Source organism: Gracilinanus agilis, chromosome 3, assembly GCF_016433145.1.
Source record: "Gracilinanus agilis isolate LMUSP501 chromosome 3, AgileGrace, whole genome shotgun sequence".
NCBI classification, from domain to species: Eukaryota; Metazoa; Chordata; class Mammalia; order Didelphimorphia; family Didelphidae; genus Gracilinanus; species Gracilinanus agilis.
Window position 1 is genome coordinate 494,118,277 of NC_058132.1, and position 19,008 is coordinate 494,137,284.

The 19,008-nt window shown below is 37.6% G+C and overlaps 1 protein-coding gene across 1 annotated transcript in view; it reads left to right on the forward strand.

The window, feature by feature from the left end:
* The first annotated feature begins 1,214 nt into the window (after positions 1-1,214).
* The window catches only part of SLC9A4 (solute carrier family 9 member A4), a 78,490-nt gene continuing 60,696 nt past the window's right edge, over positions 1,215-19,008 (forward strand). Inside the window, exons 1-2 of the mRNA XM_044667045.1 lie at positions 1,215-1,518; positions 17,658-18,121. Coding sequence (XP_044522980.1) covers positions 1,215-1,518; positions 17,658-18,121 — 768 coding nt within the window. The remainder of the gene's footprint in view (positions 1,519-17,657; positions 18,122-19,008) is intronic.

The following is a 19,008-nucleotide window of genomic DNA, read 5'->3' on the forward strand; positions in this document are numbered from 1 at the left end:
GAAATTATTTTAGAGATCTAATCCACTCCTTTTATTTTTCAAACATCTTGCCTTCTATCTTAGAATCAAGACTAAGTATTACTTCCAAGGCAGAAAAGCAATAAAAGCTAGACAATTGGGGTTAAGTGACTTACCCAGGGTCACACAGCTAAAATATGTGTAAGGCCATTTTTGCACCCAGGCCTCTCTTCTTCAAGCTTGGCTTTCTATCCACCAAGCCACCTAGCTGCCCCTCACTCCTTTCATTTTAAGATCTTAAAAGCCAGAAAGGGGAAGTAACTTGCCAGGGGTCATTCATTTAGTAAGTGATGGACTAAAATGGAAATTCTGACATTCTATGCACTCCCCATTCTGCCACACGACCTCACGACTGGGTGAGACAGTATTCCTCTGAGCCTTGCCCACAGTAAGTAGCAGAGCACTCTGCGCTTTTTGGTACTTGGCACATGTCTCATCCATAACATGCCCAAGGTGTAGGGATGCAAAGGTGTAGTTGTCCTGGTTGCCCACTAGGTGCCACCAGTGTAAGCTCTGGAGGGCACCCGCGGGGGAAGCATTTCATTACAAAAGTCAAAGGAGTACACTTAATTAAGTATGGTTCAGAAGCTACCTGCTCTCTTGGCCATACAGAATAAGTGAAGGAGCAGGGGGAGGAGAAAAGGAGGAGGTGGGGAGCACCTGGAGGAAAAAAACAGCACACACCACACATCCTCTGGGCTCTGAGTCAAGAGGGAAGGGTTTATTCTCTTCATTTTAGAAAAGAACCTCAGTTGGATATGGAATGGGCTTTGCATCCATCTCCTTAATTCCCCCACATAAGGGAGAATCCTTGCACTGGGAAGCTGGGATTTAGCTTTGAGAGCAGTGTCTGGTTCTTCTTGTTTCCCTTCCATCCATTCCATTTGAGACCATGGCCAAACTGAAGCCGAGGAAGAGGGTCACCTGGATTTCACTCAGTCTACCCCATACCTGCATCTGATTCAGAGGCCAAGCCGTCTGGATGCCTGTGCGTCAGAGAAGCTCTGGGAACAGCAGGACTGGCAACTTGCTGACATGACAGCTTGCTGCTGGGGATGATCTGCAATGCTGCCCTCAGGAGGGGAGCTACCTGTGGCAAAGGTGGATGCAGTGGCTTTCCAGGACAACTAGAAGCCCCCTGAAGGGCTGAATACTTAAGCACACGGCCACCCAGTGGGGAGGCTGAAGCCCCCACCATGGCTTCTCATCTCTTTGTGTCTCCTGATTCTCGGAACTGGCTACTGCTGCTGCTGCTGCTGCTACTGCTGGTGGTCTTCAAGTTCCCTGGTGCTGCTTGTGATCTGAATGTATCTAGCAACTCCTCTTCTTACTCTGAACCCAAGGTTCGTTTTGCTGCTGCTGCTGCTGCTGCTGCTGTTGCTACCACAGCTAGCTCTGAGCAAGATGAGAGGCTGCCTGTTTTTTCTTTGGATTATGATTATGTGCAAATTCCATATGAGGTGACCCTTTGGATACTTCTTGCATCTCTTGCAAAAATAGGTGGGTAAACAGCATAATGTGGGGTGTGTGTGTGTGTGTGTGTGTGTGTGTGTGTGTGTTGTGTGCTTGCACATGCATCCTCCCATGTGCGTGGTGCCTCTTTGTATGTGTCTTTGTATTTTCTGAAATTCTATTCTGCTTGACTAAGATAAGAGGAAATTTATAAACTCCTCCGTAGGAGGCAAACCATTCAGAAGAGAAACATTAGCACTTCTGATTCACGCTCTGGTATTGGAGAGCCCACTTTTGCACAGATGGCTATTTTAGCCTCTGGGGTGGCAGCTTCCTTCCTAGTTTGGGGGTGATGCCATGTGACTAATTATTTGCCATGGGGGAGAAAATAATCTTAGGTTCTCTAGTGATGAGCGTGAGCGGCAGCGCTCAAAGATCACAATGTGCTCGCTTAATGCCAGAAACGTAAGGCAGGATCCAGCTGTACTTGGATAAAACCCTCTTCTCTCATGGGCACCTCTAACTTCAGGTGGTGGCAGCAGCCGCTATTTATTTGCAGGAGGAGGGATTTCTTTGAAAAGACAACTTTCACATCATTTGAGCATCAGGGTTTTTTTCAGGCACTATAGGATGTTAATCTCTAAATCACTGGTTCAATGCTAAGCCAGAAAGGGAAGAGAATTCATGGGCACAGTTGGTCTCTGCTTTCTTTTAATGAAAGAAAGTCAATCTGGGCTCAGGGCCTAAATTCTAGTGGAGGGGGCCTCTGTGTGAATATTTACGCTGATATGTTGCATCAAGTAGCTTAAATAATCCTAAAAGATACTCTGGGGTATAGATTTACAGTAGAGAGGACTTCAGAAGGCATAGAGGCCTCCTACTCTCCAATTTTATCCATGAGGAATCTGAGGTCCAGGAAGGTTAAGTGATTTGTCCAAAATCATAGCAGTATTAAATGTCAGAGACGGCATTTGAACTTATATCCTCTGACTTCAAATACATTTGCTTGATAATGCAACACTATATGAACATATATAAAGGGAAGGGAGGAATGAAGGGATCTACTCAGATATCTCACACTCTGAATCTCAATTATGATTTCTCACTTTGGATCCTACCTTAGATCCTCTCACTGAATTTATCCTTCTTTCTTCTCTTGGCCAATTGTTTAAAAAACAATAGTGATAATGGGTTTTTATTTTGTTTTGTTTTGTTTTTTACTTACCCTATATGTTCCATTATACCTTTAACCCTTTTCCTACTAAAGTTGTTGTTCAGTCACTTTTTTAGTTGTGTTTGACTCTTTGTGGTCTCATTTTTTGTTTGTTTGTTTTGAAAAAGATACTCAAGTGATTTGCCACTTTTTTCTACAGCTCATTTTCCAGATAGAGAACCTGAGGCAAAGAGGGCCAAGTAACTTGCCCAAGGTCATACAACTAGTGTCTGAGGCCAGATTCAAACTTAGGAGGATGAATCTTCCTGACTTAAGGTGTGGTACTCTGTCCACTGAGCCACCTAGTTAATCCTTCCTACCTTTTAAAATTTTTTTTTAAACTAAGAAAAGAACAGTTAACAAAAATCTGTATTAATTGCATAACAGACTCCCACTTCAGTAAAGGGAAGGAGTTGCATTCTAATACCTCTTCTTTGGGACCAAACTTCATCCTCCTAATTCCAAAGCATTCTATTTCCATTGTTTTCCTGTCATTTCATTTTATTGTTGTAGCCATTGTGTATGTTATTTTCCATGTTCCGTTTGCTTCATTTCATAGAAATCTTCTCATGCCTCTCTATGTTCATCTTGTTTCTCACCATATAGTAATATCCAATTATATTTCAATACTTCAATTAGTTCAGCCATTCCTCAATCAATGGGCACTGACTTGGTTTGCAGATCTTTTCTACTATAATACATGCTACTCCATAACTATATTGGTGCCTAGATGATCTTTCTTTTTATTTCTGACCTCCTTGAAGTATATGCCAAGCAGTGCGCTCTCTGGGTCATTGTGTATGGACATAACTAGTTCTTCCTATGATGGAGAATTTAAATATTGAAAATACTGAAATGGGATATTGGGATAGAAACTTGGCACTCAATCATACTTGATTGGTATTGGGGAAGGGGACGCTGTCAACATCTAGCCATATTTATTGTAGAAATGTCTATGTTATAATAAATTTCAGGCAGAATTAATTTCTTATGCTACTTTGGGATTGCTATAGAATGAAGGAACAAAAATTGTCGTATTCTAGGCTTCTTGTGCTTTTTGCCGAACACAAGTCACTAGGAAGCTCTTGCTTCATTTCTGGAGTAATAATGTTCTACATATTTAGTCTCCAATGTTAGTGCACACTTTTAGGAAACTTTGTTGTTGTTCAGTCATTTTGAGTCATGCGAATTCTTCATGACCCCGCTTGGGGTTTTCTTTACAGAGGTACTAAAGTGGTTTGCCATTTCTTTCTCCAACTCATTTTATAGATGAGGAAACTGAGGCAAACAGGATGAAGTGGCTTGCCCAGGACCACACAACCAGTACGTGTCTGCGACCAGATTTGAACTTGGGTTTTCCTGATTCCAGACCCACTTCTCTATTCACAGTGTCACCTAGTATTGTGTTGAAGATCAAAATGATGTAATATATGTAAAGCATTTTACAGACCTTAGAGCACTATATAAAGGGCAGTCATTATTATTTCTTTTTAATTATTATCTCCATCTAAAAGAATTAAAGGAATTATGTCCTCAGGCATGATACTTTACAGAACAAATTAATTACAATTCTCATTTTCAAATTTTCAATCTAAGTAACATGTCCATTACCTCTTAATACTGTGGAATTATAATTATAAACGTATTTGTTGAATCATTTCACTAAATGGGAGAGAGGCAGCATCATATAGAAAGAATGCCAGGCTGGAGTTGACAGACACAGGTTCAGCTTCTGGCCCTATCACTTCCTACTTATGTGATTGTAAGGAAATTATTTTACTTCTCAGAAGTTAAGTGGATTCAGCGTCCCTGAAGTTTTGCTTCATTATCTAAAATGAAGATGTTAACAATTCCACATATCACTATGTTGAAAAGAAAATAGTCTATAAAACTTTTAAGAACTATATTACTATTGAGAAAACGTTAGAAGTATTTTTCTTTGCCTGTTAAGCTATATTATGTATGCTTATTGAAATATTTGTCCTCCTGGCATTTGTAACTAAACTGTATCCCCTGGTTGAGATCTGCCTCTTCTACTCCCATCTATCTTAGATCCAAGATTTGATGGACAGTAACTCACAATATGCTCATTATGTTTTAGATTGAATTCCATTTTTTTTTCTCTGCAGCTTCCTCCCCCATTTTCTTAATGTCACAGTCAAATTAATTGCAGGAAAAATCTGGAGTGTAAAATCCCACATTTAAATTTTACCAAGAAAAGCAAATGAGAGCAAGCCAGATGTTTAATTTAATTACCCAAGTCACGTTGTTGTTTCAGCTCATTGATGGTTGCCTAGTACCTTCTTAGATTTATATTGGTCTGATACTTGACTGTGGAGCTTTTCAGAGAAACTCTGGACCTGTAAAATGTTGTCAGAATTGAGAACACAATACAAAAGTGTAACTTCCACACTGTGGTTATGAAAAGAATAGTTTTTAAATGAGAATAAATTCAGTACTTTTTTTCCTGTGGTGACATATAGCAGATGGTATTATATGGCACTTCATTAGCTTTCTGTGTGTGTTTGTTTCTGCAGCAATCCATTAATGATTTTATAACCATACTATAGACCTACCTTCCATACAGCAGAATTTGGCATAAAATGGATTCACATTGGACCTTATGTAGAGATTTTTATTATTGGAAGGTAGCTAGGTAGTGTAGTGTACAGAGCACCTGGCCTAGAATCAGGAAGACTCTTCTTCTTGAGTTTAAATCCAGATTCAGATACTTATTAACCAGATGACCTTGGGCAAGTCACTTTACCCGGTTTACCTCAGTTTCCTCATCTGTAGAATGAACTGGAGAAGGAAATGGCAAACCAATCCAGTGTGTCTGCCAAGAAAACCCCAAATGGGGTCATGAAGAGTTGGATGCAACTAAAAATCAACCAAACAATAACAATGATCATTGCAAGTAGGACCATGTGAATCTGGGCAAAAGTCAAAATGACACTGAGGGGCCAGAGGGGATAGATTGAATGGAGATAAGAAAGCCCTGGGAGAAGGGAGCTAGGTATATGAAATTAAGGAAGGAATGGAATCAATAAGTTAACAGTCACTTATTTGCTATGTGTTTTATACTAGAGTTACAAAGGGAAAAAATGAGGCAGTTGTTACCTTGGGGAGCTTGCATTCTGCATATTTATACAACCAATTACAGACTAATGGAAAGAGGGCAATGGTGGTAGTATTTGGGTCAGGGAGAGATACATAAAGACATAAATACATATCTACATACACTAATACATACATACACAAATTATCCAATTTTAGAATTAGATTTTAGAGGTCAAACTTTTCTATTTTTACTTTGTCACCATCTTTCAGTTATCTAGGCACATTACCTCAATATCATTCCCAATTCTTCCTTCTCTCACCCTTATAACTCATCAATTGACAAATCTTATTGATTTTACCTATGACTATTTTTATTAGTGTTTCTCTATTAACTCCTTTTAATTCCCTACTTTTACATTTAAAACACTTGAAAATTTGCTCATTTGTTGTATATTGTGTCCTGCAGTTCTGTCCTGCTGGAATAACTGAGCAGCATCCTGAACTCCTACCCTTCTATGCTGGTCCTCAAGTCATGAGATTAAGCATTTTATAAACTGAATTTTTTTCATATTAAAATATTCTTCAATATGACCAAGATTTTCACCAGAAATTCAGTAATAGTTCCACATCAGGGTAAATATAAATACAGTAGACCATAACAAAAAGAAAAGCAGTCAAAGTTGCATGGCTATAGCAATAGACACAGAAAAAGTTTATGGCAAAACAAGGCATTCTTTAACATATAAAAATATAAAAAGGAGAGGAATAAATTGATTCCTTCTTAGTATTGTTAGTTTTAGGTAACCTAACACTAAGAGTTAGCAGTGTCTATAATAAAAAATGCCAGTAAGAGGTAAAGCAAAAATATCTAACGTGACTACTATTTTATATAGTTTTAGAATATCCATCCATAGCAACAAGAAAAGAATAATAAACCAAGGGGAAGAAACAGAAGTAAAAGGAAACAGGGGGCAGCTGGGTAGCTCAGTGGATTGAAAGCCAGGCATAGAGATGGGAGGTCCTAGGTTCAAATCTGGCCTCAGACACTTCCCAGCTGTGTGACCCTGGGCAAGTCACTTGACCCTCACTGCCTAGCCCTTACCACTCTCCTGCCTTGGAACCAATACACAGATTGACTCCAAGACAGAAGGTAAAGGTTTAAGGAAGAAAAAATAAAGAGAAGTAAAAGGAAACAAAACTAACAAAACTTGAAAAATCACAGAATAGTTGACTAAAAATAAGAAAAATAATGACTTCGGTAAATTAGCAGGATACAAAATAAGCCCCCAAATTATTACCATATAAATTGTGTTTTAAATAAGTGTTTTAAACTTGTAAAAAACCAATATATTTTAAAAAATTAAATAGACCTATAATTTCAATGGTGTTAGGAGTTCCTGTAAAGAACTCACACTTTCTATCAAAGCATATCAGATTTTTGATGGCTTCCTGGGGTCCTGAAAAGTAACGTCTCTTGTATAGGGCTCCATAACCAACACACACAATATGCTTTCTGGCTAAATTAGCTTAAACATTTACCTGAACGTGTCATTCTTCCTCCAGATTCCATGACTTTCTGTAAGGCTAACTCTCCTGCCTACATTACCTTCTCACCTTGCCTCTTAGAATCCTTATTCTTCTTTAAGGTCCATCTCATGTATATTTTTCTGTGAGAAGTTTATTCTAAACCCTTTAATTGTTTCTCACCTTCCTCAAGTCATATAAATTTATATTTCATTACTACCTCCTCATCTCTCTTGAATACTATCTACTCTCTGTGTTTTCAGGATACCACCCTCTCCTGGTTTTCCTTATACCTATCTGACTGTGCCCCTTCACTATCTTCTGTGCTAATCATCCTCCAGATCATGCTCTCTAACTGTAGGTGTTCCTCAAAATTCTGTCATAGATCCTTTTCTCCCATTATACTACTTCATTTGGTGATCTCATCATCTTCCATGGATTTAATTATCATCTTCATCCTAATGATTCTCAAATCTATGTTTCCTTCTCCAGTGTCTCTATTGACCTCTAATCTTGCATCTTCAACTACTGAATTCCAATAGACCTCTTAAACTGAATATGTGAAAACAAAGCACATTATTTTCCCCTTAAACTCTCTTCACCTCTCTTCCCTATTATTGTAGAAGCCAAACCCATCCTCCCAGTCTCTCAGTCTTTTAAACTAATAGCCATTCTGGTTTCCTCACTATACTTCACCCACTATACACAAGCCCCAAAATAGTGGCCATTATCCTTAAGTCTTGATTGCTACATTCTCCATTCAGCCACTAAACATAGTTCTTGTTATGTGACTGCCCCATCACAGTAAATTCCAGTGACTTTCTATTGCCTCCAGGGGCAAATACAAAATGTTCTATTTGACATTCAAAGCCTTTTATATAGTGGAAAGCTCTTTGGCTACAGGGGTTGGGGGGGGGTAAAGGGGAAAGTAAAAACATGAATCCTATAAAAAAAAAAAAAACCAAAGCCTTTTATAACCTAGCATTCTCTTTCCTTTCCAGTCTTCTTACACCTTACTTCCTGACAGGTACTCTCTGATTCAGTGAAGCTGGTTTCCAGATTATTCTGTGAACATAATTTCTCAGCTGCAGGCATTTTCTCTGGACATCCCCCATGTCTGGAATGCTCTCTCTTCCCTTCTACAACTACTGATGTCCCTGACTTCCTTTTTAAGTCCCAACTAAAATCCAGCATTCTATATGAAGCCTTGCCTAACACCTCAGTTCCAGAGATTTCCTTTCCTTAATCATTTCCTACTTAGACTGTATAGAACTTGTTTTCATATATATATTTGTGTGTGTGTGTGTGTGTGTGTGTGTGTGTGTGTGTGTGTGTGTGTGTGTGTAGTCTTTCCCATTAGATTATGAACTTCTTGAGAGCAGGGATTGTTTTTTTTTTTTTTTTTTTTTTGTCTCTTTTTATATCTATAGAATTTAGCACAGGACCTGGTACAAAGTAGTTACTTAATAAATGCATACTAGATTGGATTAGAATTATACTGTCATGCTGTTTAACTTTTGTTATATGTATTCTTGGTCTACTAATGAGACTGTAACCTTTCAAAATCAGAGACTTTTAAAAACATTTTTGTATTCTCCACAGGTCTTCCACAGTGCTATACACATAACAAATGCTCAATAAGAACTTGTTAAATGAATCATAAATCGTTGACATCAGATTATTTTCTTGTCATTAATTTCTCTTTAGAGATGAAATGAAGAATTTTTAAAAAATCAACAAAAATCTTGCTGATTTTTAAAATTCCGTCTCTTTAGTATATCTATACATACGTACACACGTATATATGTCTATATATAGGATATATAATAGTTTACAGCTTTTACTTTTAAAATGGGACAAGCCAAACTATTTGGAAATGCAAACTTTATCTAAGTCAATGTAGTGTCAAGGCAACCAGAAAAGCTAATTTAGTCTTATATATCATTCAAATAAACAGAGAGTAGATATTCTAGAGACTGAGATGATAATCCTGCTGTATTCTCATGAATTTGAGAGAGAATTCTCCCTGTCTGTCTCTCTCTGTCTCTCTCTCTCTGTCTCTCCCTCATTTTGTCTCACTCTGTCTCTCTGTCTCTATCACTCTCTGTCTCCCTCTGGCTCTCTGGCTCTCTGGCTCTATCTGTCTGTCTGTCTGATTGTCTCTCTCCCTCCCACCAGGTAGCCCCCATTAAATAACCTTGGTAATGGGTATGCATGGTATATCTCTCAGATCTCTAAGGCTGGATCCTAACTAGTGAAGATACTGTCTACAATATCAGAGGGGGAAATAATTAATAAAAGAATTCAGAAAAATCTAAGAAGACATAAATTGACCCAGAGTACATGAGAATCAGGAAAATATGTATATACTAAAAACAGTATTGTAAAGACAATCAGCTTTGAAAGATTAAATTTCCAATGAACTCAATGGCCATATAAAATTCCATGTTACATGACAAAAACACTTCTCACATCTTGACAGAAAGGTGATAGAATCAGGATATATATATATGTATACATGTACCTCATATATAATATTTATATACATATGTACATATACATGTATATATATATGCATGCACATCCCTCCTACTTCTGCCCCTCTCATTAAACCAAAAGAAAAACAAAATACCTATAACAAAGATGCATAGTGAACTGAAAAAAAAATTCTTCCTTGGCCATGTCATATGTATACTTATGTGCCATATATGCATCTCTATGTGGACCAATTCCTACATGGTCCATATCATACACACATGTACATACATATATACATAGCATATTTTGGTCTATTCTCATTTATATAGGCATTTATATTGAACATGGTCAATGCAGGAATTTATTTGTTTGACTATGCGTATTTGTTACAGGGGGTTTGTTCTTTCTATATTAATGAGGGGGGCTGGAAGAGGTGGAAGGGAGGGAAGGTAGATTTTCATTAACTGATAAATAGATAGGCAAACTAAAAAGAAATAAAAGAGGGAAATTAAATGAGAGATCTTTAAATGTTGGAAATTAGTTTTAAAAAATGCATGTAAATCCCCTGAGCCCTTTATAGGAGCCCTGAATCCTTGTCAAAGATGTCATCAAGGGAATTTCCATTCAGGTAAGATTTTCAGTATATGGTTTTTGAGGTCCTTTTTAATTAAGATTCTGTCCTTATAAACCTCAATCTGTTCTTAACAAATTTCTCCTTATAACCTTACTTTCCTCCTACTACCCTTTCTATCTCTGCTTTAAGTGGAAGATAAGTTTCCTTGAGAATTCCACATATATCTGAACCTTTCGTTGATTGCTCCTCCTACTTTCTTCATCAATATCAGAAGGCAATATGCCATCTTCTCGCTATCCTTATTATAGTTGTCTACCAAACTCTAGATCACTCCCTTTAGATTCTCACAATCTTTTGCATTGGCCAACCCCCCATGACATTATAATGCCCAGGGACTTTGACATTCACATTTTGATAGCTTCTAGAACACTATTTATTTATTATTTATATTATATACTTTTATTTATATTTATTCTAGAACTCAATTTCTCAGTCTCCTTAATCAGTGACCTCTTTCCCCACCCCACCCCTCTCATTTTAAGAACACATGGTCACTCACACATGAGCATAACTTGGAATTTTAGACTGCCAGGGAACTGAAACAGAGGCAGGTAGGTGGCACAGTGGATAGACTTGACTTCAAATCTAGTCTCAGGTAGTTTGCTAGCTATGTGACCCTGGCCAAGTCACTTGACCTCTGTCTGCCTCACTTCCTTCAATTATAAAATGGGAATAATAATAGCACAACTACTCTCCAGGGTCATTGTGAGAATAAAATGAAACAATATTTGTAAAATATGCAAAAATGCATGGCACAAAGTAAGTGTCCTTAATAAATGCTAATTTCTTTCCTATTCCCCACTTCCAGATCTCAAACTTCAGAATTGTAATCTCTCTCCATACCCCCTCTATCTCTGCCTACAATTCCCACTCCTTCAATTTGCTTTTCAAGCTCATCAAGACTTCTAGTCCTTTGATCCCTACCTCTTTTCTCCATCCTTCTCATTTACTCTTCACCAGCTTCATAGTCATTCCTGACCCTATGATCTCCTCTTTTAATGATTCATTAGCTGCCACCCTAAAATTCCTCACTGCTAAGACCTTCTGCCATTACTGATCTCTTCATCCTCAGACTTGGGTAACAGCCAGTATCTGTTTTTTCCTTTCTTATTCCAGGCATCCAGAGAAAGTATAAAATTGAGTTGGTTTCACTGGCTGTAAATTTAGAGTGTATAACCTTGGTGAAGTCTTCACTGTTGCTTAGCAATTCTTTTGTCTGCTCTTAGTGGTTCTCTTTTCTATTCACCATAGAAACTGTTCCAAATTTTTTTCATTTCTCCTCCTGCCTCCCAACTTTTAGCCCTTTTCTACACTCACAGTAGATAACATCTCTTCACTGATGAGAACATTTTATGATAAGGAATCCCTTAATTTCTCTCTTCTATTTCTCAAAACTATTCAAGATCTATCTTTCTTTTTACTTCCTTCATGTTTCAGTACAAGAAGTTATCTTTTATCCTTGCTGAAGCTAATTTGTGCCCTTGATCACACCCTACCATTCTCTTCCAGAATCTTGCCCTTGCAGTCATCTCTTGACCTTCATACATTTTCATTCACTCATTTTCCACTGCCTCTTTTCCATATGACTACAAATATTCATTAGTTTTCCTAATTCTTAAAAGGCAAGCAAGAAAACACCTTCCTATCACTCTTCAATTTTTCTCCTTTTTATTGCTAAACTTTTTGAAAAAGTTTTTTACATTGGATGCCTCTTCTTATGCATCATTCTCTCTCTCAAGCCCGACAAAGTCAATCTTCTGTCCTCTACCCTATTGAAACTACTTTTTGAAAGGTCCTTAATGACCTTTTAACAGTTAAATCCATTGTCTTTTTCAGTGCTCATCTTGCATGTACAGAATTTGACCCTGTTGATTGCTCCCTTACTTCTGTAATTTCTTTTCTCTTTGTTTTGTGAGACACAATACTTTCATGGTTCTCTTTTTACCTTTATCAGTTTCTTCTTTGTTTTCCTTGCTTTCCTTTATCATCATTCTGACTACTTCAGGTGAGAGTTTCCCATTGTTCAGTCTGTAACTCTTGATCTCTCTATCTCTGTCTCTATCACTTCTCCTCCTCCTCTTCCTCTTCCTTTATCTCCTTCTCTTCCTCCTAGTACTCCTCTTCCATGGCTTCAACTACCACTTCTATACCTATAACTTCCAAGTCTATAGCTGCAAAATGACATCTCCAACAGGACATTGAAAGCATATCTAATTGACACTTCAAACTCAACATGCCTAAAACTGAAAATATTATCTTTTTTATCCAAGTCTTCTTTTCTTTGTGGCTTTACAATTTCTATCAATGGGACTAGGCACCCCAAGTTTCATGTTTGAAATTCTGGTTTCAACTACCCTCTCAGTCTTATTTCACATCCTTTCCCTTCATGAATTCTCTAGTCCAGTTACAGGGACAAGCTACTTTTTCCCCATACATGACATTTTGTCTCTTGCCTCTCTCTCTATGCCTTTCTTTTAATTATCTGGACTATACTCCCTCCTTACCACTTATTTTCCTTTAAAGTAGCCCAGGTACCTCCTCCTAAAAGCTTCTTTCCTGACTGCCACCCTCAGTTGTTATTTTATCATTCTTTTCTCTAAAATAGTTGTTATTTTACCTGGTCCTACTTTAAGAACAAAGATGATTTCATTTTTGTCTTTGTATTTCAGAACTGTAATAAGGGACTACAGAACATAGTACAGAATAACCACCTAATTAATATTTTTTAATTGAATTGGCATATTTGACCCTGTCTTCTCCCTTCACTCTTACAAGATGTCTGAAGAAGAATATTGAGAATGAAGAAGGGAAGGAGAACCCTATGATATAATTATTATATCATTAGAAGGAACTGAGGATATTGAGTCTAGAGGAGAGAAAACTTAAGGAAGCATAATACCTGTCTTTGGTTATCTAAAGGATTACTTTGTGGAATTCCACAAGAAAGATTTAAGATTAGTGGAGGAAAATGACAGAAAGTTTAGTGCTCAATATAAGGAACATGCTTCTGTAAATTTGGAGAATAGAATGACTTTCTCCTGGGAAATGAGTTCCCTGTCACTGAGTGTTTGATTAAACAATTGACCATGTATTCAAAGATGTTGTCAAGAAGATTTATGCTTCAAGTCAATGTTAAGCTAAGGGACTTAAAAAAAACACCTTTTTTCTGTCTTAGAATTAATACTAAATGATGTTTCTAAGGCAGAAGAGCATTAAAGCCTAAGCAACTGTGATTAAGTTACTTGCTCAGGGTCACAGAGGTAGATATTTTCTGAAACTAGATTTGTACTCAGATCCTCCCAGCCCCAGACCTGGCTCTCTATCCACCAAGCCTCTTGGCTACCCCTGAATTAAGGACTTCTAAAGGTTCCTTCCAATTCTGATCCTATGATTCTATATCCAATCAATTAAATAAGTTCTCTTGATTCTATTTTTCAAATCTGTCCCCTCCTTAATTACTGTGATGATCATCTTAGTAACGAATCCCTTTTAGATTGGATTAGATAGAATGACCTCTTTCCATGAAACTTCTATCCATCTTTAGAAGCTTATATCAAATGTTTTATCTGAAAGTTTTATCTGAAAGAAGCAATGACACTGTTGGAAGGATTAGGCTCTTTTCCATGTTGGATACCACATAGCACTTTGTTTATACCTCTCTCCATAATAGTATGGAGTCTCCAGTCTCCAGTCTAGGCTTTATTTAGTTTTAAAATCTTTCTCAATAACCCATCACTAGGCTGTGTACATACTAGGAACCTAATAAATATTCAATGAACTGTATTAAATTAACTACCTCAGAGTAAGTTATATTATCATCATCATCTAGCATCAAGCTGTGAAAGGGAAGTTTTTATTCCCTTTGTCTATTTTAAGTTAATCAATCAAGAACTTAAAGTATCCCTCCTTTCACACTTACCTAGTAAGAGCCTTTTACTAGAAGAAGTTCACACTCCCAAAGATCACAAGCACTGCCCACTGAGCAGTGCCAGGCAAATTAGGAGACTGTGATTAGTTACTGTGAAGAGGGTGAGATATAGGAAGTGACCTGGAGAAACTGCTTATAAAAAGCCAGTCTGAATTCCTCCTTCCATTTTGGTTCTTCCTTTGGCCAATGAATTGTTCCCCTTCCTTGGGCCTGATTAACAACAACAACAAAAAAAAACAATTTTATTTTTTTCTCTTTCTGTTAGAAAGGCTTAAAGCAAAATTTCCACATCAATCAATGTGGGATCATAAGTGTGGTAAATACTCTCAAGCTTCTTTATGACCACAATGGGATCATCTTCAAAGGAAGGTGTATTCACCTTGAATCTCTCAATATCTTGTGAAATAAAAGGTATATGGTATTTAATGTTCACTAAATTCCCTCACTTATTATAAATGGGTACTTCCCTTAGGGGGAATAGGCCTTTAACTGAATTATCTTTGATTACTGCTGTTTGGATTGTAATGGAGTAGGTAAGGGGGCAGGGAGGAATGATAGGGGCAGGGGGAAAGACCTGTTGGGTAGAAATGATTTGGATGGAACAAGAGATAGTTTGAATGGGAGGAGGGATGGGTTGAGTAGGGGGAGGGATGAATGAGGGAGGAGGGTGGGTCAGATGAGAAGAGAAATGGATTGAACAGGATGAGGGATGGATGAATCAGATAGGGGCTGGCAGAGACTGAGTAGGCTTAGATGGTGAGGGAATGTAGGGAAATGAATTTTCCTTCTCAGTCTTGAGGTTACTCAAGATATCTTCCAGTTTTTTCTCAAGGTATTTTATCTGAGTCTTGAGATAACTTGAGCTGTCTTTCCATTGTTTTTTCCTTGAGGAGGAATAGATAAACTGTAAGGTATTCTATTAGTATAAGTACACCTAGGAACAGTGCTAAACAAAGCCATTCTGAAACTGTAAGCTGTTTGTACTCAGTAATGTTCTCTGACTACAGGAGTTGTTTGAGATAAGCAGGAAACTGTTCTTTCAGAGTGTAGATCATGCTTTTCAGCACCATACTCAGTTGCCTTTTTATTTTTAAAATTTAACTATTAAATTTCCTGCATTTCTACTTCCTTTCTATAGGTGGTACTACCCTAGTGTGTGCTGACTAGGGGTTAGAGTTTCACAAGGCTAGTGGGTGGGGTGTTCTAAAGACTTTAGAGGAAAAAAAATTGGTGTAGATACAGACATGCCCTAATTAACTAACTAGCCTTTGTATGGAAGATGGCTAGAAAACCTTACCTCTAGAATAAATTTTGGGAGGGAAAGCAAGAAAAAGCAAAAGCTTTCTATTTTAAGCAAAATAAAACACACTTTTTTAGGTGAAAACCCTCAGGTTACAGCCTAAATTTTAGCTAAGAGGTTTGGAAAAATTTTCTCTCTTCCCCTGCCCACTAGGGGTAAAAACTCCAGCAGTCAGATGTCTAGGAAAAAGGAAAGAGAGGACTTCCAGGAGCAACATAATACAAAACTTTGTTAATTTAGCCCAGTAATTAACACCTTCTAATAACAAAAGGGTTGAGCTGAACTTATTAACTCCCTCCAGAATTCTGGGCTTTGAGGTAGTAGCTTATAGGAACAGAGTAGCCCCCCCCAGGAGTCAGGGAGACAGGAAGGGGCTGATTATTCCTAAAAAATATACTGCTTATCAGGCAGCAGCAAGCATTCAACTGTTCAGTTAAAGGGGGGGGGGACATTTAGAGCTTACCCTTCCACACAGGAAAAACTACATGTTTACAATGGGCTTTATAGTATCAGACCAATAGCTGTACCTTGTGACTAATCTGTCCTTTTTGTCTATTTCAAAATTGCTCTGCCAATTTAGAGCCCAAACTCCAGAATTTAGCTACTAAAGACCTGACTTAAGAAAACTGAGGAAGACTGAGGGTACTCCTCAAACCTTTGTGGTCTGCCAAATGTAATAATCACAATTTTTGGTTTGACAAAGATAATAATGGTTAAAAAAAGAATTGTTGTGGTCTTTGGGGGTGCGAACTTTTTCTAGTAAAAGGCTCTAAGATACTTTAATTTCTTGATTGATTAACTTAAAATAGACAAAGAGAATAAAAAATTCCCTTTCACAAAGCTCAGATTTAATGTAAATCATTTTAAAGGCTAGCTCATTCTCTTTTATTTTCTTTACATTTTCTAGAGAATTTTCATTGTTTTCTAATCAATATAGGACCTTAAAAATAAATTAATCCAACCTCTTCATTTTATGGATGTTGAAACTAAGGCCCCCAAAGGTTTTGTTTTGCTTAAGTTTATATAGCTTAAAAAATGACAGAGCTGGGATTTGAATCCCATTCCTCTGACTCTAATAGAATGCAAACTCCTTTTTGGGTTTGGACCTATAGAAGCACAGTTCCTGGAACATAGTATATTTTACAATTGCTTATTGAATTGAATTAACTTGACTCCAAATTCATGACTCTTTTCATAAACCATACTGCAATTCTTCTTGAATCAAAGGTGAGGAGATACATAAAAAATTACTAACTAGACTCTTTGTGCATTTGTCTTCCAGTATAGGCCATACTGAGCATTCATATGAGTTGGGAGAAACTTTAGAAGCCATCAAATTCCTCCTGTATATGAACATGAATCCTTTCCACATTATCTTGTTGGCTTCCAATGAGGGGAAGTCCAATATTTCCTGAAGCTATCCATTCCACTTCTCTATGGCTCTAATTGTTAAGACTTTTTCCCCTTTTGCAGAGGATTCCAAATGTGTCTCTCTGCAATTACTCAACATTGTTCTCAATTTTTCCCCCTCATGAGTCATGTGGAACCATGACAGCCCCTCAACTCAGACAATTGAAGGAAATTATCATGTCTCTCATATCCTGATTTTTCTCTTTTTCAAGATAAACATTTTAGTTTCTCAAACAGATTCTTGAATGATATGGTCTTCAATTTTTTAACCATCCTGGACACTTTATTTTATATATGTTTACGTGAACATGTCTTTCGTTAAATATGATACCTAGAACCTAGTTCAGTTCTCCAGCTATGATCTGGCCAAATCAGAATATATTAGACATTCATTCTAGAATTGCTAGTCTTCTCCCTCCCCCTACATGTCTCCTAATAATCACTTCATATATATTTTTTCATATATATTTTTATGTGTTTTCCCCCTAATCAAATGTAAACTTGAGGGAGAAGGTTCTTTTATTTTTGTCCTTTTGTATTTTAGCACCTAGCATAGTATCTGTCATATACAATATTAAGTACTTTTATGCTTATTAAATGGATGAAAGGAAACCATGCCTCTCTCTCTGCTTTTTCCTAGGCTTTCATCTTTATCACAAGCTTCCAGGTCTTATGCCAGAGAGCTGCCTCCTGATCATGGTTGGTGCTCTTGTAGGGGGTATCATCTTTGGCACTGATCATAAATCCCCACCTGTAATGGATTCAAGCATCTATTTCCTGTACCTCCTTCCACCCATTGTCCTCGAAGGGGGCTATTTCATGCCTACTCGGCCCTTTTTTGAGAACATTGGCTCCATCCTATGGTGGTCAGGGATGGGGGCCCTCTTGAATGCCTTTGGCATAGGACTCTCCCTCTACTTGATATGCCAAGTCAAGGCTTTTGGCCTCAGTGATGTCAACTTGCTTCAGAATCTGCTCTTTGGGAGTATGATCTCCGCTGTGGACCCTGTGGCAGTACTGGCTGTATTTGAGGAGGCTCGTGTGAACGAACAGCTATACATGATGATCTTTGGAGAGGCCCTGCTCAACGATGGGATAAGTGTGGTAAGTTGCAGGGGATGGGAAAATTGACTTGGGGGCTAGCAATTATTGGGTATCCATAGAGCTAATTGAGACAGTGTGCTTCTGATTGGCCATTATGGGAAGCACGACAGGTTTCTGAGTCAATGGTGTGTATGATAGATTATGGTGACTTTAATTAGTCTCTGCATTAGTTGCTTAATAGCTTACTAATCCTACTTGTCATTTAGTAGACTAATCACTTCTTTAAAAAAACAATAACAGAGGGACATAACAAGTAGGTCTGTAGTTAAATTCAATTTTCCACTTAGCATGCAGAAATTGTTGCTAAGGGCTCTTCTGGGCTTTCACACTGTGGAAGAAGCAATTGTTAAAGGGATTTTTCCTCCTGTTTTATCTTTCTTGTTTCCAGAAGAATTGAGTTAAGTGAATATTACATTGATGGGAGAAGGCTGGGAAGTCAGTTTTTTTTTTCTTTTTCTTTTTTTTTTTAAGAATAGCTTTTAAATCACTCCCAATTGGGTGACTAACAATGAATCAGTATAAATGTAGCTGTTCATAAGAGGCAAACTAATGGTGGTGAAAGAGCACTGGATTAGGAGCAAAAGATCCTGGGGTAAAATTCTGGTTCTGGTAGGTTCTATAGGTAAGGTCTTAGAGCAAGTCACTTAACCTCTGTGGCCTCAGTTTATTCTATCTTTAAGATTAGAGTAGATGACCTCTCAGATCCCTTCTTCTTTTCTTTTTTAAACCTGTACCTTCTGTCTTAGAATAAATATGGAGTATTAAATGTTCCAAGGCAGAAGAATGGTAAGGATTTAGCAATTAAGGGTAAGTGACTTGCCCTGAGTCATATAGCTAGGAAGTATCTGAGGTCAGATTTGAACCTAGGACCTCCTGTCTCTAGGCCT